The sequence below is a fragment of the Heliangelus exortis genome, chromosome 1 (assembly GCF_036169615.1).
Source record: "Heliangelus exortis chromosome 1, bHelExo1.hap1, whole genome shotgun sequence".
Classification (NCBI taxonomy): Eukaryota; Metazoa; Chordata; class Aves; order Apodiformes; family Trochilidae; genus Heliangelus; species Heliangelus exortis.
Window position 1 is genome coordinate 60,057,581 of NC_092422.1, and position 27,233 is coordinate 60,084,813.

A 27,233-nucleotide genomic window follows, 5' to 3' on the forward strand; every position below is an offset into this window, starting at 1 on the left:
GATAGAGAACCCACCGCCTCCTTGGGCAGCCCATTCCAATGCCTGATCACCCTCTCTGTCAAGAATTGTTTGCTAATATCTAACCTAAACCTCCCCTGGCAGAGCTTAAGTCCATGCCCTCTTGTCTCACTGGGAGCTACTTGGGAGAAGAGACCGACCCCCCCCTCGCTACACCCTCCTGTCAGGGAGTTGTAGAGTGATGAGGTCTCCCCTGAGCCTCCTCTTCTCCAGACTTTACAACAGATTTACAACAGACCCGGCCGGGAAGGCACACGGGCACGCACCTCCCCTTGAATCCTCTCAGCCCCCTCAGCGACCGGTCGAAGAGGAACGGCTTTCCCCTTCCTCCCACGCCGCCCTCCCCCTTCCCCCGAGCCGTCTCACCCCCGCAGGTCCCCGCAGACCCCGGGCGAAGGGCCGCACACCGGGCCCACCAGCACCCGCCATGTCGCGCCGCCGCTCCAAACAAACCGCCAGCACCCGCCCGACCCAGGGCGCAGGCGTGAGAGGCGGCGGGCGCAGGCGCGGAGCTTCCCGCGCCTCAGGGAGCGCGTTCCCCACAGGGGCCACTGCCGGCGGGACGGGATGGGACGCGACGGGACGGGGACAGCCCCGACTGGCACCGGGAGAGGAGTGTGAGTCAGATTCAGGGGATGAACTGCCAAGATGTGAAATGAAACAGTTGTAACAAGCAGGCAAATACCAGGGAGGTTGTGGCCGTCCCCTCACTGGGAAGCGTTCAGGCCAGGCGGGATGGGGCTGTGAGGAACCTGGTCTAATAGGGGGTGTCCCTGACCATGGCAGGGGGGTTGGAAGTTGAGGGTTTTTAAGGCCCCTTCCAAGCCAAACCATTCTATGATTCTGTATTAATACACATACAAGAAAAATCTTACCGGGTTGGTTATATTGTTTTGACAGTTTTGTACTTCTGTGTAAGAGGCGTTAGCTCAGGAGCTAGAGGGAAGAAATGGTCTTACCCTCCTTTAAAAGAAAAAAACCCACACTAAAACCCAAAATACCTTGAGGCTGAGGACTTTAGTAACTTGTTTCCAACTTAACCGATCATAATGCCAAAATCATTACCTTGAAAAAAAACTCAGTAACACCAGCTCTGAGTTGGAAGGTTTTTTTTATAAAAAACGTCTCTTATTCATGCATGTTCACTACTGAAGAGTTTTAAAATATGAATCTTGAAAAATAACTCAGATTTGGATTGATACGATTATTTTGTGCAAGATGTACTCCATATATATAGAAGTTAAAGCTGCAGTCAGAAAGCCATGCAATTAGTACCACAGTTAGCACCAGGTGAAGCCATCCTGGGATAAGTAGGGCTTGAAGAAGACAATTAATGACAAAGTTTTAAGGTTGTCTAAAGTAAATCAGCAGCTTGGCAGAGAAGATTTGAAGTCTTTACAAATAATGGAAATGAAGCCAATAAACACTGAGAACTTAGCAGTAAGCACTGGGGAATGCTCCAGGCATTTCAGGTAACATCCCAGTGGGAATTAGATAGCTTTCACTAAACCAAGTCACACAGAAACAAAAAAAAAAAAAAAAAAAAAAAAAGCAGGAATACTTCTTCACCAAAAAAGAAATCAAAACATTTTAAGCATTAATCTCAAGCTTTCAAATACTGGAGTGCTGTTCAGAGACTTCAGAAAGCATGAGCCAGCATCTACCTGCTTGCTGCTTCAACTTTCATCCTGCACCTCAACACTGAATTTCAAAGGCCTTCAGTTTACTGGCCAGCAATTAACACCTAGAATGTGTATATTCAAAACAGATTCTTAAGAGCAGGAAGCAAATTAGGTAAGTTTTCTTTTTAGTTAAACAAACCAGAGTGAAGACAAGACATTTATTTTAACAAGACTAAGATTTTATTCTTAAAATTTGACATTCAATACAAATAGGTCAGGATAACACAAATACACCCGAAATATACCAGTGTCTGAACTTTATTTAACATGCAAAAGATCAATTAGAACACATAAAAAACCCAACTATAAGGTGTAATTTTACATTTATACATCAGAAGTGTCCATTTTAAGAAGTTGAAATAATTAGTCAATAACATCTAAATACTGATTTATACCGCTAAACATCTGTATACTCAATGCAATAATTCTATATTTGCCCACAGTCTGTAATGACAATTCTTCCATTTACTAGCCCTTTAGGAGAACCAAAGGATTCAATCTTTTTCACAACATCCATTCCATCTTTGACAAACCCAAATACAACATGCTTGAAGTCTAAGTGTTCTGCTTTTTTAAGTGTTATGAAGAACTGAGAATTATTCGTATCCCTGCCCTTATTTGCCATTGACAACAATCCAGGACCAGTGTGTTTCACTTCAAAATTCTCATCTTCAAATGCTGTGCCATAAATTGATCGTCCACCTGTACCATCATGGTTAGTTATATCACCTCCCTTAAAAACAAACAAAAAAAGTACAGCATTAACTTAAAAGTTCCAAAACATAAACCAACAGCATAATTATATTCCCTTTCAACAGTAAAGACTTTGCTTTGGAAATACTGAGTTTTCAACAAGTACCATATTTACTTAGATACAGGGCTTCTCAGTTAGTGGTTTGTTAGTGGTAATGGAAGCAGTAGTGGAAAGTTTATCTCTTGTTTATTCAAAACACAGCATTTTCTCTTCTGTTTTACATGGTGAGCACTCCTCTAGGCCTGCTTCCTGCCCCTGAGAGCTGAAACTTGCATCATCTCATGCAAGGCCTGTCCTTAGTCCCTGCAGGCACAGAACTGATCACCTGAAAAAGGTTAAGGTACCAATGAGCAGTAATTTCTTGCTTCTGTGCAGGCAGCAGTTTTGCCACATTACTGCCACAGCTACTGGTTCTAAGCACTGTCTTTTGTCATTCTGCAAGGCAGTAAGCTTCTGGTTCCTTATGTGACTGGACACATAAAGGTGACAATATAGGTTCTCATATTTTTGAAGGAAAGTCTTAATTCTCATTAAAAAACTTCACCTTACCCAGAGAAAGTTCAGACAAAGCAGAGCTAACTTTAAATGTACTAAATTTCATGTGATAGAAGATAACTTTTTGTCAGCATACAGATAGTGTAAATAACTGTTTTAAGAAAGTTCTTTCACAGGACGTGAAATACCCTGAAACAAGCTTAAACCCTAAATGAGTAATGCTGTGGCCCTCTTATCAAAAAGGCAGAAACTTTTAACAAAAAGGGCATACTTCAGATACAGGTGATGGCTATTCAACAGACTGGGTAATTTTTTAATTCTGGTGAAAAGCCATTCATATATTACTGTCAACCTCTGAGTTTGCAGGTCATGCCTTGTCTTCAGGGAGGTAGTGACATGCAGAAGCATTAGTGTAGTGTGTAAGGAAGTTGGTTCTTCTTCCTGTTACAAGTCACTGAGGCTCACACTGAATTATTAATGAGAATTATAGGAAATGTCTACCTGAGCTGTGATCAATCTCCTAAGCTTTCAGCATTTGTAAAGAGCTTGCTAGTGCTACTGAATGCACAGAGATTTAAAACCAGCACTGTCTGTATGGGGGTTCAGATGCACTGCAGGCTGATACTCTTGGTGAGAAATTAGAGTCCAGTACTTAAGGAACAAGCCACTGCATGATAAATGAGATCTAGCAGATTTCTTTTAGATAGAAATGTATCTAAAATATTTGGAATACCAGTTTTTTGCACATTATCTGAAATGCAAAGTGTGCTTTAAAATGCAAGAGAAGCCTGGAAAGTAAGTGTTCTTAGCAGGTGAGTATACAAAGTTCCTCTCTGTAGAGAAGAAGCTCAACAGTAGTTTTGGGAACCCTTACTTTCCTTGGTGTTCTTGTTCCAAAGCAGGTATTGTAAGAGGAGACAGAGATCTCCAGATTTTTATTCTGTAGTAGCATGGCAGCACTAGTAAACACTAAAGCATCTGGCAGCTGGCAGACACAGGTAAAAAGAATTATGGCTTAGGGCAGCATGTTCTGCTTGCATCACTTCTTGTAAGGAAAGAGCAGATGAGAGCATCTTCCATGCTGGATTCATGCCACCAACAAGAAGGTGCTATTATTTTGAAGCACCATTGTTAGTTGAAAAATCTTCCCACTGTGCTTACCTGACACACAAAGTCAGTGACTATTCTGTGGAACCTGGAGTTCTTGAATCCAAATCCTTTCTCTCCTGTACAGAGGGCCCTGAAATTTTCAGCAGTTCGAGGGACAATATTTGAAAACAACTCCATGGTTATGTGTCCTAAAGGTTCGTCATCAGCAGAAACTTCAAAATACACAACAGGGTTGGTGTCCTTTGACAGTCCTGCTGCCAGAGATAAGTGTCCTTTCTGTAGTTCTGACAAGTTCTGCTGGCATTCTTCAAACCTCCTCTTGAAAGAATTAGCCATTTCTTGGCTTTTAAATCTGACTGCAAGCTGTTCTACTTTGACTTCACCATCTGAAAGTAAATCCAAGAAGAGGTTTCTTTAGTTCTATTCAGTATAGTCAGAAACTAATAGCTTTCATTTTACATTATCTTCAGGGAAAACAAAGCCACAGACAGAGCGTACCATCTAGAAAAAAACCCCACAGCAATAAAACACCCAAGAAACTCACCAGCATAATCTGTGGCTGTCCAAATTAAAGCATTGCTTGATGTATCTGATGGCACCAAGTTCATTTCTTTGGTGATGACATGGTTTGCACAAACTTTAAGAACTTGGTCCCTTCTCATGAGGACTCTATAGCATTTCTTCTGTGTATGGAAGAGAATCTTTATCTCTCCAACACCACGCTCCTTCCACTGAGTGGCTTCTCTGTCCCATCTGTAAAGTTTTGCCCTCTCTTTAAAAAGAATTTCTTCATCTTCTTCTCCAGATTTTACCTCCACCTAGAAAACAGGACAGTGAAGTACCTGTGATTTCCCAGAGAGCTGCTGTCACCAACAATATTAGCTAGTATTACATACTCATGATGACTGAATTATTACCAATAGAAAATTAAGTATGTTCCCTCCTTCTCAAACACCATACTCATCATACACCAAAATGAGTAAAACATCTAGCCTTTAAGTAATTTAAGTTCTCAACAAATTCCACTGTTAGAGATTAGTTAATTATGCAATACTACTCTGCCATGCTGCATAGGGGTTTTGATTGGTGTTTGTTGGTTTTGCTTTGGGGTGATCTGTTTGTTACTTGGGGTGGTTGTGTTATTTATATTTTTTTTTTCTTTAAAAATCTACTTTCAAACTAACAGTTTCCTTAGCCTTCAGGTGATGTTTATTGTACTACATCTCTGTTGCTTAGTATAAAAACATCAAGTTGGCATGGCTTCTACAGATCTGAATCTACAAGTCATGACTCCAAAGCCACATCTGACTTGTATTAGCACTAAGTTATACAGTTCCCTCCAGTGGTTTTCTGTTGTGCTAATGAATTTTAGCTCTTACTAGTTTTATGTATAAATTTGCATAGTGATAAACATTCAGTCAAGATATAAAGAAATAATCTTTGAAAGATTTTAACTGATGGACCAGACAGTTCCCCAGTGCTAAGCTGTACTAGGATTTAAAAAGACAGGAGTAACTCCATCAGCAGTGCAAGAAATTCATAACAAAGCACACAACACAGAAAGCAAAATTAGTTAAGCTAAGCAGTTTTTGAAAACTTGTTGTGTTAGTAAACATAATTATCTTAATTATGATCAGCAGAAGTCCCCTTACCTCTGGTAAGGACACAATTGGCTCAAAGTGGATATCATCACTATGTACCACCTCATCATCACTACCACCTTCATCTTCATCTGCTTTTCGGGCTGTCTCTCCAAACACAGCTGCTCCTGTATTTGCCCATTTGAAGTTTTTATCTACAATTAAGAGATTTAAATTCTAAGTTTGGTGTACTTTTTTTTTCCCCCCTTCTGGACAGAAACTTGTAAAAAAACTTGTTAACCTGATTGATCAATAGAAATCTGGTGCACAAAAGATGCATTGCATTAGGCAGAACTCCAGCTGAGTGTCTCAGAGATGAGTTTAACTCACCTTTTGAGCCAAAAGCAAAGTCTCCAGAGTTTTTGGAAGCCAGATCTGCAAATGACAAGCCCACAGTATTGCCGAAACCAAACGAGATGATTCTGTTGTCTATTGAATAAGAAGGGAAAGTCAAAGTTTTTTCTCTTTCTTAAAGGAACTGTGTTTAATGTTACATAGTCATAAGAATAAACTGGAGAAGTCTCTATGGTATTTTTACTTTCCAAAAAATGCAAAGTTTACAAGCCACTGGTCATAATTACAGTGATTTATTATGGTTTAAGTATTTGAGACTGAGATAGTTTCAGCACACTGCTATGAATATCCAGAGTTCTAGTAAGTATTCATGCTGCATTTAACAATAAACTAATAAAAATTATATATAAATTATACAACTGACAGTAGCACTGCTCTGTAGCAGTGCCATTTAAACACACCAGAATTTCTTTTCTGTGATTATTTTAATCCCCAGTCACATTTTCACTGGGTTGGGACACATGCTTCTAATTCAGTATTGGTACTTCTGCTCTCCAAGGCAGCAATTACATTAGAGAAACTAATCTACAGAAAAGCATATGCAAGTTCCTACCAAAAGCCCCAACCCAACAGAACATACCCCTGTCCTTACCTTGTGTTGATTCTGAACAGTCAGAATCACTTTTTTTAGTTGACAAGTCTACAGGTTTCTCATCAGCTCCTGATGAAGTCTGTGATACATGTACAGTTTCTGTTGGGGAATCTGGGTCTTCACTGTTGGTAGCTGGCTGGACAAACACTGTCACCTCACCAGCTGATGGAGTAGATACTTCCTCCTCACTGATACAGGCTAAGTCAGCTGAGCTTGTAACCGTATTCTCCTGAGACTAATAAAAAAGTAATAAGCAAATAATCTCAAAGAGCCTGGCATTTAAAACATCTCCTTGGAAGACTAAGAAGAGTAATTTCAGAAAAGCAAAAGAACACCAAGAAAATCTGGTTTTGTAAGCTTAATTTTTTCATTATACATAACACACACTGGCCATTAACTTGATAAGAAACCAAAGTATCTTTGAAGTAGCATGCTTTCAAAAAAATACACTATTACTTTCCAAAACTAGGAAATTACTTTCCAAAACTAGGAAATTACTTTCCAAAACTAGGAAATTACTTTCCAAAACTAGGAAATTACTTTCCAAAACTAGGAAATTACTTTCCAAAACTAGGAAATTACTTTCCAAAACTAGGAAATTACTTTCCAAAATTAGTCCTTATTTATACATTAGAAGTTATTTTACTAGCCAAAGCAGTTTATACTTGAGAATAGCTTCTCCTCCCAAAGAGCTTAATATTTAGGCTTATGATTCAGTGTTGGCAAAACTTGAGGAACAGCCCCCAGTGCCAAATAGCTTTTCACCACTGGTTATTTTATTTAATACATGATGAAAATTATGTTAAGTCTCATGCATTTATATAAATTCATTGTACAAGCTTAATTACAAGAAGTTTAGTTCTTACTTTTATTTCTTCAGTTTCAACTTCTGTCTGAGAGTGTTCTGGACTGTCATCCTCAGTATCACTGCTGACACCATGGGCAGATGTAGAAGGCACTTGCAGAGTTTCTGCTTTAGCCTTGTCCTCTGGAGTTGGTTTCTTTTCCAAAGCAGTAACACACTCTCTTTCATTGTTGAATTCACTTTTTCCTGTAATGCCTACTGGGAAGCATAAAAAAAAAGTGAAAAATCATTGAGAAGGCAGCAAAATACCCAATTAATTTTTGGCACTTACTTTATAAAATAATAATAGTCAATAGCATAATATTATAAAATATATATACACACTATAATAGTATAAAATACTATCAAAAAGTTTATCACAGTGCAAACATGTTCTTCAGATTTAGAGCTCTGTTTTAGTATGCAAGAAATTTTAAGCACTGTATTTTAAGACATACCTTTTACAGGATCTTGCAATTTCTTTTTCTCTTCTGAGCTGCTGGGATACAGTTTTCCATTAAGTTTCCTAACAGCTGTTTCATAGTCTTCATCTTAAAACACAGGAAACAAGTGTAAATTCAGTCATTCTAGTTAGTACAGAGAAGTCTGCTCCTGACTCACAAATTGAACAATCATGCATCATTTTTCCTTAAGAGTTCCACAGGTAAGCAAGCAAGTTTTCACTTTCTATTTTGCATACAAATGCTTCAGTGTCCTATTGGCACTTTTTTCAGCCTAGATGTGTGACACAGGTTTTATTTTCAGAAAACACATTTCTTACTGAGTGATTTTATTAAGAGTAGCACTAAACAGAATTAGGAAAGAAGGCTGACGATTTTTTATGTCATTCTAGCAAGCTCAGATATTTGTGAGGGCTTGTCTACTCCCATTCTTTTTAATACAGTGCTTCAGAACTCCACTCAGCATATTTGCTGCTGAAGAAATGAAAAGTAATTTAATTGCATGCAGTAAGATCTGACATAAAGTATTTCCAGCTTTAGTGTTAGGAATTTGCTTTAGAAGAAAAATAAGCCAAAAGCCCAGCATTTAGCAAACAGGAGCACTTACTACTTTGAGAGATTGCCTTGTATTCATCTCTAAAAAAAGTCACCAAAGTAAGCCTCTTGCTTCAATGAGGCTCAAAAATACCATATTACTTAGTCTTACCTAACTGAAGGCATTGGTAACACAAGTATCAACACCCATAAGACACCAACACAAATTCCCTTTAGTCATTCCTGGGCCTTCATAGTACTACTCTGTCTGGAAGACCTGAGTGTACATCTTTGGCCATAAGGATGTGACAAAACTATTTCCCAGCAGTCAAAACAAAAATATTCAGGTGTCTAATGGTTTTGATAGTATCCACACAATCACAGAATATCTCCAGTTGGAAGGGATCCATCAGTATAATTAAATCCAACTCCCCACTCCTTACAGGACTACCTAACACTAAACCATATGACTAAAGGCATTACCCAGATGGTCCTTGAAGTCTCAGGCTTGGTGCCATGACCCCTTGATTCCCTTGGCCCTGGGAAGCCTGCTCCAGTGACTGATCACTTCCTAAAAACTCAATCTCCCCTTCCCCTGACAGCTTCATTCCATTTCCTTTGGTCACCAGCAATAAGCCACGAGATCAGCACCTCCTCCTCCAGTGCCCCCCTTGAGGAAGCTGTAGACTGCCATGAGGTCATCTCTCAGCCTTCTCTTCTCCAAGCTTAAAAAAAAAATCAAGCGACCTCAGCTGCTCCTCTTAAGTCTGACCCTTGAAGCCTTTCATCATCTTGGTCACCCTCTTCTGGAACCTCTCTGGTAATCTGATGTCCTCCTAATAGAGATGCCCCAAACTGCACGTAGCACTCGAGGCAGGGCCACAACAGTGCAGTGTATTACATGCTTTCTCCCCCAAAAAGGCAACACAAAGATAAACTTTGGCACTCCTTACCATCATCCTCGTCACTCACATATCCAGGCTTATTCTTGTAGCAGAAGAATGTTGAAGGTAGCTTGAGAAAGCCAGCAAGAGCTCTTTGTTCAGGAGTAGGTGTTAACTCGTAAACTATTATAACTTCATCGGATGAAGCAGTGTCCTTAGAAGAGGGAAGATCATCTTCCAAGGCTGTTTTCTCAGCTTTTTACAGAAATGGAACAAGCCATTAAAATGGAATAATTTCATAACAGGGAATAACATTAACCTGACACTGCCATTAGTACAGAGCTAAATTAATTCTAAGGCAGTTAGAAATATATTTAGAGCCTATGTATTTTTTTAATTGATCACCAGGAAAAAAAAATTAAAATCAAAGTTACAGGATGCTAGGACCATCCTGTCAAAACTTAAATTCTAACCTGTGTGTCCAGCTACATCCTGTACTATTGGCTTTAAAAGACAAGTATCAGAACAGAAACAAGACTGTTACAAGGCTTGTATATTGTTACAAGGATTATTTAACTAAGGTCTCACATCAAGCAAAATACAACTACAGGGATATAGGTGTCAGACATAAGTAGAGAAACTTCAGGCCTGAAAACAAAAAGTGAAGCTGTTTACAGAAAGATGTCCTGTCGAATTGCTTCACACTGCTTTAAGTTCTAGAAAGTATTAAGAAGCTGAATAGACCTTATTTCAGATTACCTATGGAAAATTGAAGCTTTATATTAGCTCATCTCAATTTTACCAAAATAGCTGTTGTTGAAAGTTTCATTGTTATAAAAATGAAGTGATTTTGAGTTCCATACTGCTGAACAACAAATAATGCTTTCAGCCTATTTAACCAGCTTCTCCAGCAAGGACAAATATCACTATGAATTTTATTACACAACTTTTCTCCTCTCTCCTTCAACATTGAGTTGTTCTTTCCACTCACTGAGTTGAACTCAACTGAGTTGTTCATTTTGGAAAAAACAGGGCATTAATCAAAGGTTAAAGCTGAAAGTACAGCCTAGAGCAAACTGCAGAAAAACATATGGCTGTAAGAACAGACATATTTGGAAACAATGATTTGTGTTTACTATGAGAGAATGGAAGCAAAAAGGGAGTATATACCGATTTTTAAATCATGCATTGTTTGGTTGGGATTTTGTTTATTTGGGTTGAGTTTTGGTGTTGATTTGAGAGGAGGAGTTTGGGGATAAAGGTGTGAGAAACAATTTTGTAAACTATTTATGAGAATAACCCCATAAGCACATCAATACCCATGCATCAGGCCTAAGACAATTTGATTGCTTCAGTAAGTCAGCTTATTTGTTAGCATTCTCTAGGTTTGAGTTAAGCTTGTCAGCACAATTTGAAGGGTGCTCTCAAAAGCTGACAGCTCTTTTCATTAGAGAATATTTGCTAAGGTTGTGGCACAGTGTAATCAGTGGGAACCTAAAGCCTCCACCAGGAACCAGGCTACTACACAGTTCCTGAAGAACACAGATTTTCCTGCTCATGCAACTCCATATGCATCATTGCAGCAAGAGGAGACAAGGACAAAAGTGTAATGTTTGCAGACATACTCCTAGATCCCCTGACACAACTGAGACCCTAAAATAAATGTGCTTTTTAGAAGTACTTTCCTACTAGTATCGCCCAGTATATTGAGTAATATAAAGGACAGGAGAGCAAGATAAATCCAAAGTATTAGTTCACATCTAAGAAATCAATCACAGAATTGCAGAATTCTGTGATGGATTTAAGTCTTACTTTGAGGTGCTCCCTCTCCAACCTTTGCCCTAATTTACCTTTTCTTTGATTACAAATTAACCATTTCAGGTCTTGATATACCAGAGTATAGTAGATATAGTAGATATACCAGAGTAGTTCAAACTCATTACCAACACAGTCTTGAAGAGTAATCCTTTTTGCTTACTGTTTTGTAGATCTTAATAGTTCCTCTGAGCATGTATAAAGTAAACGTAGGGTAAATTCCTCAACTGAACATTTTAAGTTCAACACAGAGGTTTAATCGTGGAGTGTTTAGTCTTACAGGCATTAAAGGCTACAGTAAATGGCTTTCTTCAGGATGAGAAAATTTTCAAAGCGTATCAACAACAAAAAAATCTTCCCAAATCAGTGAAGTAGAGGGTAAAGGTTTGAACCCTCTTTATCTGAGCACTATAAAGCTAGCCAGAAGAGCCTGGCAACAGAAGCTTTAGTCAATTATATTTGACAGACAGCACTCCCAAAGAACTATCATGCAGTCTCTTTCAGTAGCTTTTGTGCAAACTGGCTGAATAAGAGAAACACATTAAAAAGCCACTTCAGATTAATCCATAGGTAAGGTTCTCCATTAAACCGATCTATCAAACACTGGATTGAGAGTCTAATTTTCCAAACATCAACTCAGAGTGACAAAAGGGTTCGACAACAAAGATTAAAATTACCCTCAGAATATTAAGGCTGAGCAAGACATTCACTAACTCAGTTAATTCATTTTCTACTCACCCTCCCCACAAGAAAACTAACTTCTTATTAAAAAATGCTGCAAACAGCTTAAATATATCTCACAGGCAGCCATGAAAACAAAGAGCCATGCACACATACAACATATTCTTAAAAGACTGTTGATTTTGTGATAATAGAACTTTCTATTGAAGCAGAAAAATCCACAGAAAACATTGTTAGTTTATGGCAGAAACACTATGACAAACAGCAGCACAACAGTTCTTTTCACTGGTGTATTACATTTTTGCTCTTATTTCAAATAACATTAACACCAGGTAGGACTAATTATCTAACTAGTAACAATACTGGTATTTTTTCTCATGCATGTATCAGTGAGTATCTTCTGGATATAACAGAAAAGCACCAGTTTAAACCTCAGTGCATGTAAGTGACACAATAACATGCAACTGACACAGCTTGGATTCAGTCTTGTAAAGCACTTAGAAAAAGCTGATCTGACTTTTAATACTTTTTTTTTTTTTTTTTTTTTTTAATACTTTTGCATGAAGGTGCAGAACTACTTTAAGGTTACATTTTTTTTTGGTTGCCTTAGCACAATTCAGAAGCAGCTCCCCAAAACCCATTGCCCATTAGAGAGCCTCAGATTTGTATTGGGTAGGCTTGAACACCTAATTTAGAAAGGACTTCTCAAAGTCAGTTGCTATTAAGTCAAGAGCTCAAAACAAAGCCATCAAAAAGCTACACTAAAAGCAATTATCAGCTGTAAATAAATCACTAAGCATATAATCATATCCTAGTTATCAAGAAAGTAGGAGTGAAGAGCAGTCTGAAGTATGAGAAAAGCATTATTTTTGTTGTTGGCTTTTTTTACCACACACACCCACCCTCTCACACATCTCCCAATACAAAAACAAGATCCACAATCTGAGGTAGCTGAAGTTCTTTCACGTCTGCACTAGCACAGCATGTTCAATGACTTTGCTTTATGGACATCATTGAATGGTGAAAAAACCCTGAATTGTTAATAAAATCCATGCACAGGATGCCTACAAATAGAATGGTTGATTTTAGATCATGTATACAGAACAGGAATTCACCGTTTAAATAAGAATAGCTTCTCTAGAAATACAGTTTTGGGAGGGTTTTTTTTTCCATTTTTAATCAATGTAAGACACTGACATTAGAAGACTTGTACAGACAAAAATTAAAATTTGCTTTTAAAAATTAAAACTGTTGAATTGTGAGTATGCTTACAGCAAGCATACTTGCAAGAAACAATATTACTTATATCTTACAGTGATTATCAAACTAATAGCTTAGTTTTATTACAGCTGAAACAGCTTTGGTTATGGGTTCTGACTGTTACTAAATTACTCAGAAAAAGTTTTCTAACAAGATAAGGCAGACTTCAAAGTATACATCAAGTATACACACATGAGCTCATTTCTGTGCACTTTTTAAAAGTGCAATAGTTGACATATTTAAAAAATACTTGATGTATTGAAACAGATTTAAACATTTCCAACAGGCTAAATACATTCAAGTGTTTTCCTGGATAATCTGTCTTGAGCTCTTGAAATACATTTCGCTGAGTGGAAGACCTCAAGTACTATGAGACGCATTCTCTAAAAGTAACAGGAGAGTTTAATTTCTTTAAAAAAGGGAATTTGAGAGACACAGTGTTCATATTCATTAAAACTGTGACAGACAACTGTAAGGTAGATACCCTCAGAAAATAAGGCAAATAGAAGCCCAAAGCTTAAATAGGGCCATCCATTGTGCTAGCTCATGTTAACATTCTTCAATAGAACAAATGCAGTAATCAGACACACAATTTTAAGTACCCTTCTTCAGCATGCATGTTAATTATAAAGATTACCGAGCCATCTGCTTTGCCATAGTTGGGTTACTGTCCATGCCTGCTAAAGTGCTTCTATCACATTCAGTGCAGTACATAAATACCTTTACTATCAGGTTGCAAGGGAGATGTGCTTGTCCAAAAGGCCATTGGATTAGATTTAAAAAGGTTAAAGTTAAATCCTAAAAAAATAAATTGTTTGGATATAAGAGTTTACTTGAAATTTTTTAAAGGGTAAAAACAGATTTATCTATGGTTCCAGAAGCATTCCACAGTCCTATTTCACAGCAGGAAATTTCAACTGTTAATTCTACACCAGTTTATCCAACCCATGGTAACAGACAGCAACTTCCACCTTCCATCATGTCGCTTCATTGTACTTCAGTTAATAAACAGACAGTATGTCTTCATAATTCTGCAACTATTATGTAAATTAAAAACTATCAACTGATTTAACATTCTTGCACTGCTGGGAAGCTGCACATGAAGCTTTCAAAGAGAAGTATTCCACCATTAAAATACTAGTAAATCTCATTCTTCTCACAGAGACACAAGCACATTATTGTGGTCATGTCACAGCCACAGCTCCTGCAAGCATATTTTGTGTCGGAAACTAACTGTATGATCTCTTTCCAGGCTAGGAAATAAGTTAACATCTGGTGTTATTTCAGCTACACATCTGAAATTGCAGAGGCCAACAATTAGGACTTGAAACAAATGCACAGACAGTAGTTTTAGACTACCTATCTGTTCAGTCATGGGGATAAATCTGATAGAGGACCTATCCAATCAGGGGGATAATTCTAATTTTAGCTGAAGCATAAGCTTGCTGTTCTCACACTTACACCACTTAGAGAAAAGGCCCAGGTATATACACTGCCAATACAATACTTACATGGATCCTCTTTAAGCATCTAAGCCTGAGACTCAGGTACAGCACTTCTGAAGAGTTATAGCTCCTACCTGAAATCTACCGGAATCAAAATTCCATCCTGCATCACACACTTTCATTTTTATATGACAATAATTATGACTTAAAATTCATTCTATTAAAATCCTAAGAATTTGTGAACATCATAAATGTGGAAAGGACCTCTAGAGATCATCTAGTCCAACCCCCCTGCCAAAGCAGGGCTACCTAGGGCAGGCCACACAGAAAGACATCCAGGCAGGTTTTGAAAGTCTCCAAAGGAGGCTCCACAACCTCTCTGGGCAGCCTGTTCCAGGGCTCTGTCACCCTCACAGTAAAGAAGTTTCTCCTCATGCTGAGGTGGAACTTCCTATGGTATAGCTTAAACCCATTATTCCTTGTCCTGTTACTGGGCAATACTGAAAAAAAGACTGACCCATTCCTCTTGACATTCACCCTCAGATATTTATAGATCCCCTCTCAGCCTTAAAAGATGTGGCTACCAGCCTTAGAATTGAAAGAAGCTACATATTACTCAGACAACAAGGACTAGTACATAGCATAGAGATGACTACTTAGTAAGCTGCATAGCTGAATTAATTACTCGTTCAACTGACACTCACCTTTTTCCAGGATTTTAAATGAGAAATTACTGGCTCCATCTTGTGATGAAGTAGGCAAGCTGTCTACCTTGCTGTCTGGAGGCTTCTGAGGAGTACTAGAGCTTTTTGGTGGTTTAGAGACTTCCAGTTCTTTCTCTGTTGTGTTCTGAGACATTAGAGTGCTGTCTTCACTCTTTCTCGGAGGATTAAAACTGAAGCCAAAGAGAGAACTAGTGGCTGAAGTATTTCCAAATGTGAATGTCTTTGACTTTTCATTACTGAAAATGCTCTTGACAGATTCAGATCCAAATACAAACTTTGGAGGAGAAACCACTGTTTTCGTTGGTGTTTCGGAAGTGTTTGATACCTCTGCAACCTCTACTGTTACGTCAGAAGAATCATCACCATGGTTGAGGTCAGTTCTTTCTCTGGTAGTTTCTTCTAGTACAGCAACAGCATTTTTACCACACGGAGATTCCTTTGGTGTATTGGCACGAGAAGAAAGAGGTGTTATCAGTGTGTCTCTCTCTTGGGCATGCTTGGCTTCATCAAAAATCTGCTTAAATGAGTCTGCAACATCTTGCAGCTTGAATCGCACAGCTAGCAGCTCTACTTTCCTTTCTCCATCCGCAAAGTCACATGCAGTCCATACCCATGCTCTGTCAGATCCTTTCATTTGCTGCATATTCATATCTGGTGTTATTCTATGATTGGCACAGAGTTTTAGTACCTGGTCCCTTCTCATGACTATACGCACTTGTTTGTTGTCATAGTTCTGCAAAATCTTGATATCCCCAATACCTCTCTCTTTCCACTGGTTAGCATCTTTGTCGTATCTGTACAGCTTAGCTCTGTGACTGAAGACAACTTGTTCATTTTCCTCACCACTGGTCACTTCCACGAGGTCAGGCAGAGGTACCACAGGTTCAAAGTACTGCCCATCTCTCTCTTCTTCTTGAGTAACATCAGGGTCTTCATCTGTCCCTACTGATGTTCTACTCTGGTTCTGTTTGGCAGGAGATTTTGACGGGCTCAAGGCAGATTTAAAGCTGAAACTAAAACCCGTGGTAGACTCTCCAAATCTAAACAGATTTTTCCGTACAGGGCTACTTGCAAGAGGTGATGCATATACAGAGCTACTCACGCTGTCATCCAGCGCTTCCTCACGCAAGTCATAGTTATCCCACTCCAGAGTAGGGCCCGTACTTTCAGCATGTGGCTTTATAACCACATCAGAAGTACTGCTGGCACAAGCAGAGCTGACATTTTCCTCTTCTGAAAGTTTAGTTTTGTCATCTGTCAGAAAAGTTTTGAGATCTTTTAAGCCACACTTCATCTCTTCTGCTTTCTGTATTAGCTGAGCTGTCCTACCTGTATCAACAAGTTTATGGGGTGTCTGCAGTGGTATATCTAGTAGTAGCCTCTGACATTCCTCAAACTTCTGTTTGAACTCCTCAGCCTGCTCTGGTGTCTTGAATTTTGCTGCCAGATGTTCCAACTTTGCATCGCCATCAGAGAAGTCATTGGCCATCCACATCCATGCCTTGTCTGAGCCAGACAGCTGTTTCAAGTTCATTGTTGTTGTTATCCAGTGATTTGCACACACCTTCAATACCTGCTCACGCCGCATTAGGATTCTTACTTTGCCATTAACTTCGTTTTTAAGAATCTTCAAGTTGCCCACCCCACGTTCTTTCCACTGGCTTGTTTCTGGATCAAACCTGAACAGCTTTACTCTTTGGCAGTATAACACTTTTTCATCTTCCTCTCCTGTAAAGGGTTCTACTTTTTCAGGCATCTGAACTATAGGTTCAAAATGGATATCATCACTCTCTTCTGTCTTATACACATCATCATCCTTCTCACCGAGGTCAGCAGATGTGTTTGCTTTGGGATCCACTTTAGAATCCTGTGAAGAAAACAACTTTTCACCTGCACCTGAAAAGCCTTTAAAGTTAGGGTCTTTTTTTCCAAACTGAAAGCCTTCCGTAGGAGTACTTTTTGCAAGCTCAGCAAAAGTGAAAGTGCTGCTATTTTGCCCAAAAACAAAGTCACCTTTCTCTTTGTTTCCCGTTTCTTGAAATTGGAATGCAATTCCACTATCTGAAGGCAGTTCCTTTTTGTCTTTTTCATCAATGCTTTTTGCAAGCTCAGCAAAAGTGCTGGTATTTTGCCCAAAAACAAAGTCACCTTTTTCCTTGTTTCCTGTTTCTTGAAATTGGAATGCAGTTCCACTATCTGAAGGCAGCTCCTTTTTATCTTTTTCATCAATGCTTTTTAAGCCAGTTGTACTCTCTTTGGATGGCTCATCTTTCTTAGTGGCATTTTTACTAGATTCCTGTATCCCAAATTTAAATCCATCTGCAGGTGCTGGCATTGAAAAGCTAAATCCTCCCTTTGCAGGCTTAGCTTCAGTATCAGAAGGAATCTGAAATGTAAATGCTGGTGTCTTGCCTTGCTCGGTATGACCAAACTTAAAACTCTTCTCTAAGAAATCACACTTAAAGCCTGTTGCCAACTGTCCTCTGCCAGGCTCAGACAATTTACTTTTCAAGCCAAAAGTAGGAGTCAATGAAGCATCACCAGCAGCAGTCTTACCAGATGGATTTGGTGCTTGGCAGGCTACACAGGCTGGTGAAGAAGCTTCATTCCTCAAAAGACATGTACTACAATCCCACTGACCTTCTTTTTTAGTAAAAAGCCCTTCAAATCCATTTTTCTGTGCCTTACTTGTGTCAGCAACAGAACCAAACCTGGGAGCTGAGGATGCCTGAACAGTAGGTAAAGATACAGTAGGTTGACTTTGAGAGTTGGGATTCTGACAGGTACAAGAGTTCACATCTTTTGCTTCATTTTGGACTAGGCATGCAGAGCAACGCCACTGACCTTCCTTTTTAGAAAAAGGAGTTCCCAAGTCATTTTGAATAAGCTTTGGAGAAACTGCTTGGCCGAATTTAAAGGAAGTTTGTTGACTAGATACTGCTGTATTTGCTTTGTTTGGCATCTGGCAGGCAACACACTTGGAAGCAGTGGGTTCATTTCTTACTAGACAGACAGAGCATTCCCATTGACCTTCCTTTTTAGCAAAAGCAGATCCAAATGTGTCCTGCAGAGTGTTACCACTGGCTTTGAAACTTGCAGCAGATTCAGTTAATGGGGTGCCACGTGTTTCCTGCTTATCTGGATTTGGACTTTGACATGATACACAATTCTTTGCAGCCGCTTCATTTGGAACTAAACATACTTTACACTCCCACTGATCTTTCTTCAAGAGATGTTGCCCAAACCCACCAGAAGAGGGTTTCGAGGCTCCTGTTCCAAATGAAAAAGAGGTAGGGCCAGGCACAGTTGATGTAGCTGGAAGGTTGCCTTTGCTATCAGATTCACTGCTAACTCCATCTTTTGAGAACTGAAAGCCAAAGGGCTGGGTCCCAGAAACAGACTTGCTGGGCTCCTTGACATCCTGATTTGCTGTTTCCCTTGAAGTCCCACTACTCTGATTCACGGATGCATCAACGTTTGATCCCAAGGTTTTTAAAATATTCTGTGCCTCCTCAAACTTACTTTTGAAAAGCATTGCTTCCTCAGGCGTTTTAAACCTAATTGCGAGTTGTTCCGGTTTTGGCAACTCATCTGCATAGTCTAAAGCATGCCATACAAATGATTTGTCTGATCCAGCATTTGGAGTTAATTTCATATCGGTGTTTATGTAGTGATTTGCACAGATTTTCAGCACTTGGTCCCGTCTCATTAAGAGACGAAATTTGCCAGATACTTTATGTTTCAGTATTTTCACATTTCCAATACCCCTTTCTTTCCATTCTTTAGATTCTGCATCAAAACGAAAGAGTTTGGCTCTGTTGCAGAAGAATTCCTCTTCATCTTCCTCTCCTGTCTTTACTTCGATCTTGTCAGGGAGTGGCACCACAGGATCAAAATGAGGACCATCATCATCCTCATCTCCACCATGGGTGCTTCCTCCCTCTGTTTCGTGACTTCTATTGGCCAAGTCCGAGTTTGATGTCATAAATACAGGCTTGCTGGGTTCTTGGACACTGAACATATCGCTCTTCTCAAAACCCAGGTTTTTATGTACATTTTGTCCCACGTTATCTCTAAAAGAGATGCTTGTAATAGGTTTACTGCCAAAATTGAAAACATTTCTTGAACTATTTGTGTGATCATTAACCGGTTTTTGTTCAACGTATCTATCATCCTGTAAAGGTTTATCATTTGTCAGAAGACCCAAGAGATTTTCACTGCTGTTAAAACCCGCGTTCGGAGGCTGCGGTGCAACTTGAAGAGAAGAAAAAGTAAAGTCTCCATCATTTGACTTGAAGTTAGTGTTGAATTTAAAAGTTGGCTGATTTGACTGTGCTGGTGTTGGAAGCGACGTTTTTGATCCTTCTGCTGTTCCTGGCTGTCCAAATTTAGATTTTGGAAATTCTGCCATTTTTGATTCCGCAGGCTTTAAAGTCGGCGGCGCAACCGAAGGCTTCGTAAAATAACCTGGTTCAGGCAATGGTGGATTAGTGCTCGCCTGCTGAACACTGTAATTGTAGTAATCATCCCCTCCGTGAGGAGAAATTAGTCCAGTACCAGAAGAATCAAAACGCAGAGGCGTGCTGTATATGTCTTGGGAAAACATAAAAGCAGAACTGCTTTGCAGAGGCGGCGTATGCATCGGCTGCTGATAAGCGTATATGTGTTGCTGAGGTGTAAGTCGGTTCATGGCATAGACAGGAGCCTAAAGAAAAAGCAGGAAACAAATTATTTGCTTATTAAGGCTACAAAGGAAAGTGTGTGATGAAGCCCACATACCAGGTACTCTTACAAATCAGGGCATGTTTTTGTAGGAGTTCAAATCTAAACTAATTTTAGATTAAATCTCGAAGGGCATCTGAGAAGAAGCACTGAAAAAGGGGCACAAGATGAGTGGGGTGGTTTGCTATGAAAAAAAATCATCCTAGAAAGCCCCATTCTCTTTTGCCCTCTACTCTAGGGGAAAAAAAAATGATTAAGTGCTACCATACATGCGCTGTAGGGGAAATGTATTAATATCTTAGACATATTTTGCTAGCTTCTCCTCCCAAACACCATAGCCCAAAAATTAGGCAGAAAGATTAATTATCAGTTTACCAGTCCAAGTTTATAAAATAATATACAAGGAACTGCAATTACATCCAACTACACAGAGAATAAAAAGTAGTAATTTTCAGTAGATAACTGCAAGTACCTTAAGTGGAGAGATTTGTTCTCACCTTTGTTGGTGTTACATTGGTTGCAGCCGTTCTGAGAAGATACTGAGAGTTATAGGCAGGTGACTGGCTGTAGTAACCAGGTGGGCCAGTGGTAGCAACTGAAAAGGAACAGCAGAAAACCAGTTCATACTCTATTTTTTGTTGTTTAAATGGACTCTTCCCAGCTATCAGTTTTTTACTGTGAATCATTAAAACACTTCTGCAATATTTTCAGAAGTCTAACCTACTTTGTCTAAGCATTTGCAGAAATGACTCAGCACCAACTTACCCGTTAGTGGAGCTTCATGAAGATTTTGTGCTCTCTGATAACCCTCTGACATTGAATCTGTTCCATAGCTTTCACCAGGCCACCGATGAGATGATGCATTTGCATTGGAATTATTAAGTTTCAGTTCTTGCATTTCATTCTGTTGAGACAGTGTGCCAATCAAGAAGTATTACATAAAAATTTGTAAAAGAAAATGTAAGAAATTCTCCCTACCCTTTTGCTACTTAAAAACATGTTCAAGCTCAGAAAACAAAAATAAATCAAGAGGTAGCTGCCAGAATCATCCAAGATCTGCCCACGCAGTACAAAGTGTTAAGACTGTTAAGATTTTCAGATCTCAAAGCAAAAACAAAACACCAATGAGAGCCAAGTGGATGAGAATCAAGCTGATGAAAGCAGAGTTCTTTCTGCATATAGTTCTTCGAAGAGTTGCCTCTGCACCTCTGCCCAAGTCCCAAATAAGTTTTTAAGGAATAGAGATTAATCCTTGCACTCATTTTAGGTCGGTGTTTAAAAGAAGGTAATTCCACTGATTTAAGGAGTAGTCTAGAAGTTTTCCTTACTGTAACTGAAAGGCTACCTGCTCTTCACTGAATATGGTGACAAATTTGCTTACCTTTAAAGCTTCGACTTGCTGACAGATCATTTGAAGTAGAGATCGGTGATCTTCTGCCCACTGAGGAGGAGTTTTAGGAGAAAACTAGAAAAAAAGTTCATTTAAATTTTGTGAATTTTTATTAAAAAATATAAATTCCCTGACATAACAGCTGGCTAACATACCTTGTAGCTTTTAGTTGGTGAAACAGAAAACTTAGTTGGTGATGGGGTGGAATGTTTCAGCTCTGAATCTACAGCTTGTGACAGACCGTTTCTGAATGCAGGACTTCCCTCTTCACCGTTCTCACCAAGTTCCTGGATCACTGTGTCTAGCATTTCCCTCACAGTTTCAATAGACACTGGAAGCTGGAGAATTTTTTGAAACATGAATCATGATTACAATTCTCCCTCAGAGCAAAACAAGACTACATTCAGGATTCTGGCAAAATAACTCACAAGGCTCAATACTGTTCAGGGATTCTTTTCAGCAAAGCTCTGAACTTAAGGTTAATGTATGAAAACAATCCACACAAACATTAATTCTGTTTTTTTCAAACTGCTAACCTCTCTAAAAAGATAGTTGCAAAAGCTATTTGTGTTCACACTAAACCTTTCATACATAGATTAGTCAGAATCATAGAATCACAGGTTACAGAAGTCACACACAGTTTATCAAATCAATGTTAAGCAGGCTGTGTTCAGCAAAGGAATTAGTTTAACTTGCCATAACACAAAGCATGGTTTAAAAAACACTAATATAACTGCAAAGGGTTTTGTTTTGAAACAGTACCCAAAGCCACTGTATCTCTTGAAACATGTTTTTAAAGCATGAATTACTTACTTTCTCAGTTACTGACATATCTGAGGAACTTTCCTCCATGATCTTCATTAGATAATGCTTGCTTTTAAGAAGATAGGTTTTGTGCTCTTCTTGTTCTTCTGGCAGCATAGCATCATTTTCAATCTCTTCTGCCTTTCTTTGGAAGATCTAAAGAACAAGACACAGATTAATTAGAATCTGATAGACGGCAAATGACTAAAGGAGAGCATTTTGGGGTAGTGAAATTTCATAAACTTACCAGGGCAAGATTCCAGTATGAAACTACATTCTTAATAGCCTCAAATGCTGACAAAGCATCATCAGTTTTGCCATCAACTGCATCCAACATTGCAAATGCTATACGTGCCTCTTCTTCATACGCTGTAACCTGGGAGACCTACAAAGAAAGTGAAAGGCACCTCATACCTAACAATGGAGTGACACATTCGCTCTTGTTCTGTTTCCTATAATACAAGAAAAATACCTTTTAAAGAAAGTTGTTACTAAAGCATGTTCATTGCCTTCCAAACACACACACAGTTTTAAAGGTAAGAATAAAGTTGTAAGTAGAGATTTTTCCCACTTTATCAGACACTGATACTACCAAATCTCATCATTAGCAGATTTATAGTAATAACAAAACAAGTTGTACAATGCAGAGAAAAATCTCACAGCTATGTAAGTTTCTGACATAGACTGTCTCTTGCTTCAACCTTAGCTTAATCAATCTGTACCTGAATGTCTACACTATGGAAGTGTTTGAAGAGAGGATCAATAGGTTCAGGAATACTCCTTCTCTTTTTAATAATTTCCAGCATAGGCAAAACTTTCTTCCAGTAGTAGACACTTCGTCCAATGTATTCCTTCTGGTCATAGAAGGAGTTAAGGCTAATGCCCTAGTGAAGAAAAGGGAATAGAAGCATCTGTTATTTCAACATATTCAAGCCAAAATGCTTTTCATACATATCCTTCTCCTATTTCCTTGAAAAGTTCCAGAAGTTCTTCTCTAATACTGGAGATAAACTTTGGGGGCTTTATCTCAAGAGCTACGTATAACAACATGAATGCAGAACAAAACACTACAGTTTAAGACAGAGTACTCTGTAAGGTGACTAGAGCAAATAATTCACCTGACAAAATAAGCATATATAATACAAATAATACATACTCGTTTGGTCCCCCACCAGCCCCCCCAGTCTGTTTATAGTTTGGAAAATAAAGAGGGAAAACCACCTAAGCTTCAACGTATTAAAAAAAATCTCATCTTACTGTTTTCTGCAGGCTTTTTGCCCAGTGTATAATTAGGGCAGGTTGAAGGCCATGCTTCTCCAGTGTTCGCAGAGTACTTATTCCATGCTGAACAATAAGCCTCAGTTTTGCTGCTGTTCCCGGTCTGAATATCAGAAGAAACAGTCCTCAATTAGTATTCTTTTAAGTTTTCATCTGTTCACATCACTTGCTTGATGAATACAGCCCCCAGTTTTAGTCCTAACCTGTTTCTAGTTTAGAAATGCATTGTTAGAAACGAAAATTCCATTTTCAGAAATCTTTCAAGAAGCTTCCACATCCAAAATATGTCAAAAAAGAAATTTAATATTAGGAGAACCTGTTGGAATCAACCCAAGGTGCTGTAGCAGAAACTGCCTAAGGGCTTGGTCAAACATTTCCAAACTGAAGAAGTCTTACATTGTTTTTCTCTGAATAAGAGCACGAACAGCATCCCACCAGGATCTTTGCTTTTCAGTATAGAGCTGTTTGCACACTGGCAATGGTAAGAATTGAGGCTGATGTGCGCCGTAGTGAGAATTAAACTTCTCTTGCAGTTGTAAGTTGCTAGTGAATACCACCCCAAGCAGAAATACCTGGTTTTGTAGAAATAAATGAATAAGAATTAAGGTATTAAATACTAAAAGTCTTAAAATTTTACAGCGCATTAAAGAATTATGAAAGTTTATTTACTTCAAGGTCCAGTAGGCAAATGGATTCTGGAGCATCTGTCTCAAGTCTTGATGTTTCTTGGGGCAAGTGGAAAAGCTGTTTTAACCATTTGCGCATCGGGGGCAAGACTGACATTGAGTTCCACTGCAAGCCGAGCCACACCAGGTGCTGGAGACTGCCATTGTGCATTCGAATGGCACCTGTGAAAAAACAAAGTTGGATACAGATTTCAACTTCCTACACCTCAGCAAGATTTGTATCTGACGAAAGCTGCGTTTCACATTTCACTCCATCGGATCAGCCAAAGATACTCTCCAGAACCAATGAGTGTCAAGATTCCAACTTTCACTTATGAAAGATTGCAGACTTAAAATTAGCCAAACAGATCAAGTAGACAGTTCATCTGAGTGCTCAAGCCATCAGCCCCTTAAAAGCTTCTGAGGAGGTGACTCTCAGGTTTCCTTTCACTTCCATCCTTACCCTTTTCAGTCCAATAGCAACTACTTTTAGCAAACCCCTTTACTTCCCAAAGTCTTTAAGGAATTATTTAGGAAGCACTTTTCTACTTTACAGTAAAATTTAAGGCTTGCCTAGGACATTAGGGCAATTTTGGGCAGCTATTTCAGGTATTTGTCTTGAATTGCAATATGAGGTATTTGTAGAACAGCTTCTGCTACAGAAATTAATGTTGAGTTACAGAAAGTAACACCTCTTACCAATATCATATCTATTAAGTTCCATTTGCACTGGTGCTTGTGCACTGACATTTCCAATATCATCCGTGCCGATAAAAGACCTCTCTCTAGAAGCTCCACTCTCAAACAGGCTGTCAAACAATGTAGATGAACCACTTTTGTTTGCAAACGATTCCACAATCTCTTTAAAGAAGTCTTGCTTGCCGTGGCTTAAGTTCAGCAGCATATGACCTAGTAGACAAAAATATCACTTCACATAAATAGAGCAGTGAACATAAGGTAAGCAATATTTACTACATTGGACTGTTCTTGCTACTGAGGGCTGGGTGGGAATCAGGACCTCCCCTTATGAAACCTGTAGATTATGTTCTCAGTGTAATTAGGTCAGTGTTTCAAGCACACAGGCTTTCCAAGCTTTAGTCACAGCAATTCAAAGGCATTCACAAATCCAATTCTTATGAAGAACAAAGCTATCTTCATATTATTATTACTCTAGGGTCACTGCAACAGTCATTAAAATAAGCAGCTGTGATACAAGCAGAAGTCTATCTTATCAAAATCCATTCTGAAACAACTGAACCTGATGTCTAGCAGGTGGGTTGGTTTGTTTACACCTAGGCCCTGACAAGAGTCTGTAGACTGAAAACTATCTACAGCTAGCTGCAAAAAAAGCAAAGCTGGTGAACAAGAAAGTGTATGGAAAGTAACCTTTTCTTTTCCTGTTAGAATTACAACAAAACAGTACCAACAAGTAGAATTAACAACAAAATAGTACCAACAAGCAGAAGCCATTTCCATTTTATCAAGTTAAAATTTATCTTAAGTGTGTTGGAGAGGCAAAAAGGAGGATAAAAACCACACATAAAAGAGCACCCTGCTAGCATACTAAAGAGAAGAAAAAAACCTCTAGGTGGCAGGATCAAACTACTACTTTGTTTTACAGATGTAGTCAGAGCCTAGAAGGTTTTCCAGCTTATTGAACTGTTGACATTGTATTTCAAGAAATTGAATGAGCTTTTTCAACAAATCCTTAGCTCTAAAAGTAACTATCTGTAACACTAAATGGAACTATGTAACTATTTTTATTACCTGACTGGCTTTTTCGATCACAGGCCAACATTTCTAGAACATCTTGTCCAGTTTGATCCCCCTTTATTACTTTTGACTTTGGTTTAGGAACCTGGTAAAGGAGAGAATTGTTACAGCTATTTTACAATATGAGCAGATCATTTAAATGATTCTTGAGAATTTGGGAACAGGCTTCTTTTTAGCATTAGAAAACTACAGAAAAAAAAAAACGTAATTCATTCTGAAGGTTCTATGTCACATTACCCAGGGGGTGGGTGGAGGACAGGGCAGGGAACCACCCTAAAATCTAGAGGTGGACAATTATAGCTGTTGCAAGTAGCATAAAGCATGCACAAGAGCAAGTAATACCTGGGATTCAAGCAGTGACATAAGGAGGACAACAAATTTTACTTCATGAAGCAAAGACTTAAGCTTGATTTTTTAGTTCTACTGTCTACACAAGTATATGGAAACTACTCAGTTCATGACTTTCCCTCCTTATAGCAATAAACCTAACACCTGACATACATGCTCAGGTGTATTACAGGAAACAGATTCTTCCCTAGGAAATAAACACACTAGTAAGAATCTGGTTACTGTGACAAAGAAAACAGATGAAGATACACTTTTACCCTACTCATGTCATTTACACCTTTTACAAAACTATGAAAGGGTGAGCAAGGAGAGCCTTGCCTTGGGCACACAAACAGTAGTTTATCTTAGGAATACAGGCAGGAGTTCAACACATGTACAGCAGGAACATTTCAAGAACTGGATCAACTGAAAAATTACTTACCTGGAAACTTATCAGATAACAAAGTGCTGCTAGTTGACACACACCTCTCCACTGGGCCTCATTGTGTTGGGCCATTTTCAGTAGCAAAGCTCCAGCATGCATGTATAGCTGCCCTTTCATTTCCACAAAGGTACGAGACAACTCATCAGCCCCAATCACGTATGGCTTCACCGACTGAAGGGCACGATCAAAACTAAAACAGAGAAGACTCATTCTAAACAGAGTCCCAGGAAAAGCTGCAGCTTTTGGCTGATGTTATTTAACCGTAAATCAAGTAACTTCATGAGTCAATGGTTAGTACTGTCTCTGTCGCTCAAACCTGAGTAGCACTAAAAAGTACAATGGTCTCAAACTCCCAAAGCTCTCAGCATGGATTATTGAAGTAAAGCATACTAAATATTACCTAGATACTTAGCATTTTCAGCGTAACTTGGAACAGCTGCTTGCAAAAATATTCTCCCAAACCATATGGATAAACTTGTTCACTACAGAAGATTTAGAGACATGTAGGAGGCCCTCATCGCTGCCTTTCCCTTTC

General features: G+C 38.9%; 2 protein-coding genes across 8 annotated transcripts in view; both read right to left on the reverse strand.

Annotated features, from left to right (window-relative positions):
* CCDC138 (coiled-coil domain containing 138) overlaps nt 1-475 on the reverse strand; it is a 38,642-nt gene extending 38,167 nt beyond the window's left edge. For both annotated transcript variants that reach the window (XM_071744344.1, XM_071744335.1), the window contains exon 1: nt 385-475. In XM_071744344.1, coding sequence (XP_071600445.1) covers nt 385-447 — 63 coding nt within the window. In that variant the 5' untranslated portion in view covers nt 448-475. The remainder of the gene's footprint in view (nt 1-384) is intronic.
* Nucleotides 476-1,857: 1,382 nt separating this feature from the next.
* RGPD4 (RANBP2 like and GRIP domain containing 4) overlaps nt 1,858-27,233 on the reverse strand; it is a 32,760-nt gene continuing 7,384 nt past the window's right edge. The window contains exons 7-30 of one of the 6 annotated variants that reach the window (XM_071744452.1): nt 26,696-26,888; nt 25,921-26,011; nt 24,853-25,062; nt 24,158-24,336; nt 23,885-24,060; nt 23,468-23,591; nt 22,933-23,094; nt 22,458-22,595; nt 22,220-22,366; nt 21,562-21,744; nt 21,398-21,481; nt 20,782-20,920; nt 20,514-20,611; nt 15,274-19,999; nt 13,845-13,922; nt 9,438-9,623; nt 7,948-8,040; nt 7,512-7,705; nt 6,646-6,880; nt 6,030-6,128; nt 5,712-5,854; nt 4,604-4,877; nt 4,111-4,445; nt 1,858-2,433 (exon numbers count right to left, since the gene is read on the reverse strand). In XM_071744452.1, the coding sequence (XP_071600553.1) occupies nt 2,128-2,433; nt 4,111-4,445; nt 4,604-4,877; nt 5,712-5,854; nt 6,030-6,128; nt 6,646-6,880; nt 7,512-7,705; nt 7,948-8,040; nt 9,438-9,623; nt 13,845-13,922; nt 15,274-19,999; nt 20,514-20,611; nt 20,782-20,920; nt 21,398-21,481; nt 21,562-21,744; nt 22,220-22,366; nt 22,458-22,595; nt 22,933-23,094; nt 23,468-23,591; nt 23,885-24,060; nt 24,158-24,336; nt 24,853-25,062; nt 25,921-26,011; nt 26,696-26,888 (8,593 nt within the window). In that variant the 3' untranslated portion in view covers nt 1,858-2,127. Of the gene's footprint in view, nt 2,434-4,110; nt 4,446-4,603; nt 4,878-5,711; nt 5,855-6,029; nt 6,129-6,645; nt 6,881-7,511; nt 7,709-7,947; nt 8,041-9,437; nt 9,624-13,844; nt 13,923-15,273; nt 20,000-20,513; nt 20,612-20,781; nt 20,921-21,397; nt 21,482-21,561; nt 21,745-22,219; nt 22,367-22,457; nt 22,596-22,932; nt 23,095-23,467; nt 23,592-23,884; nt 24,061-24,157; nt 24,337-24,852; nt 25,063-25,920; nt 26,012-26,695; nt 26,889-27,233 lie in introns of all 6 variants that reach the window. The other 5 variants (XM_071744462.1, XM_071744442.1, XM_071744480.1 and 2 more) reach the window with 5 other exon arrangements.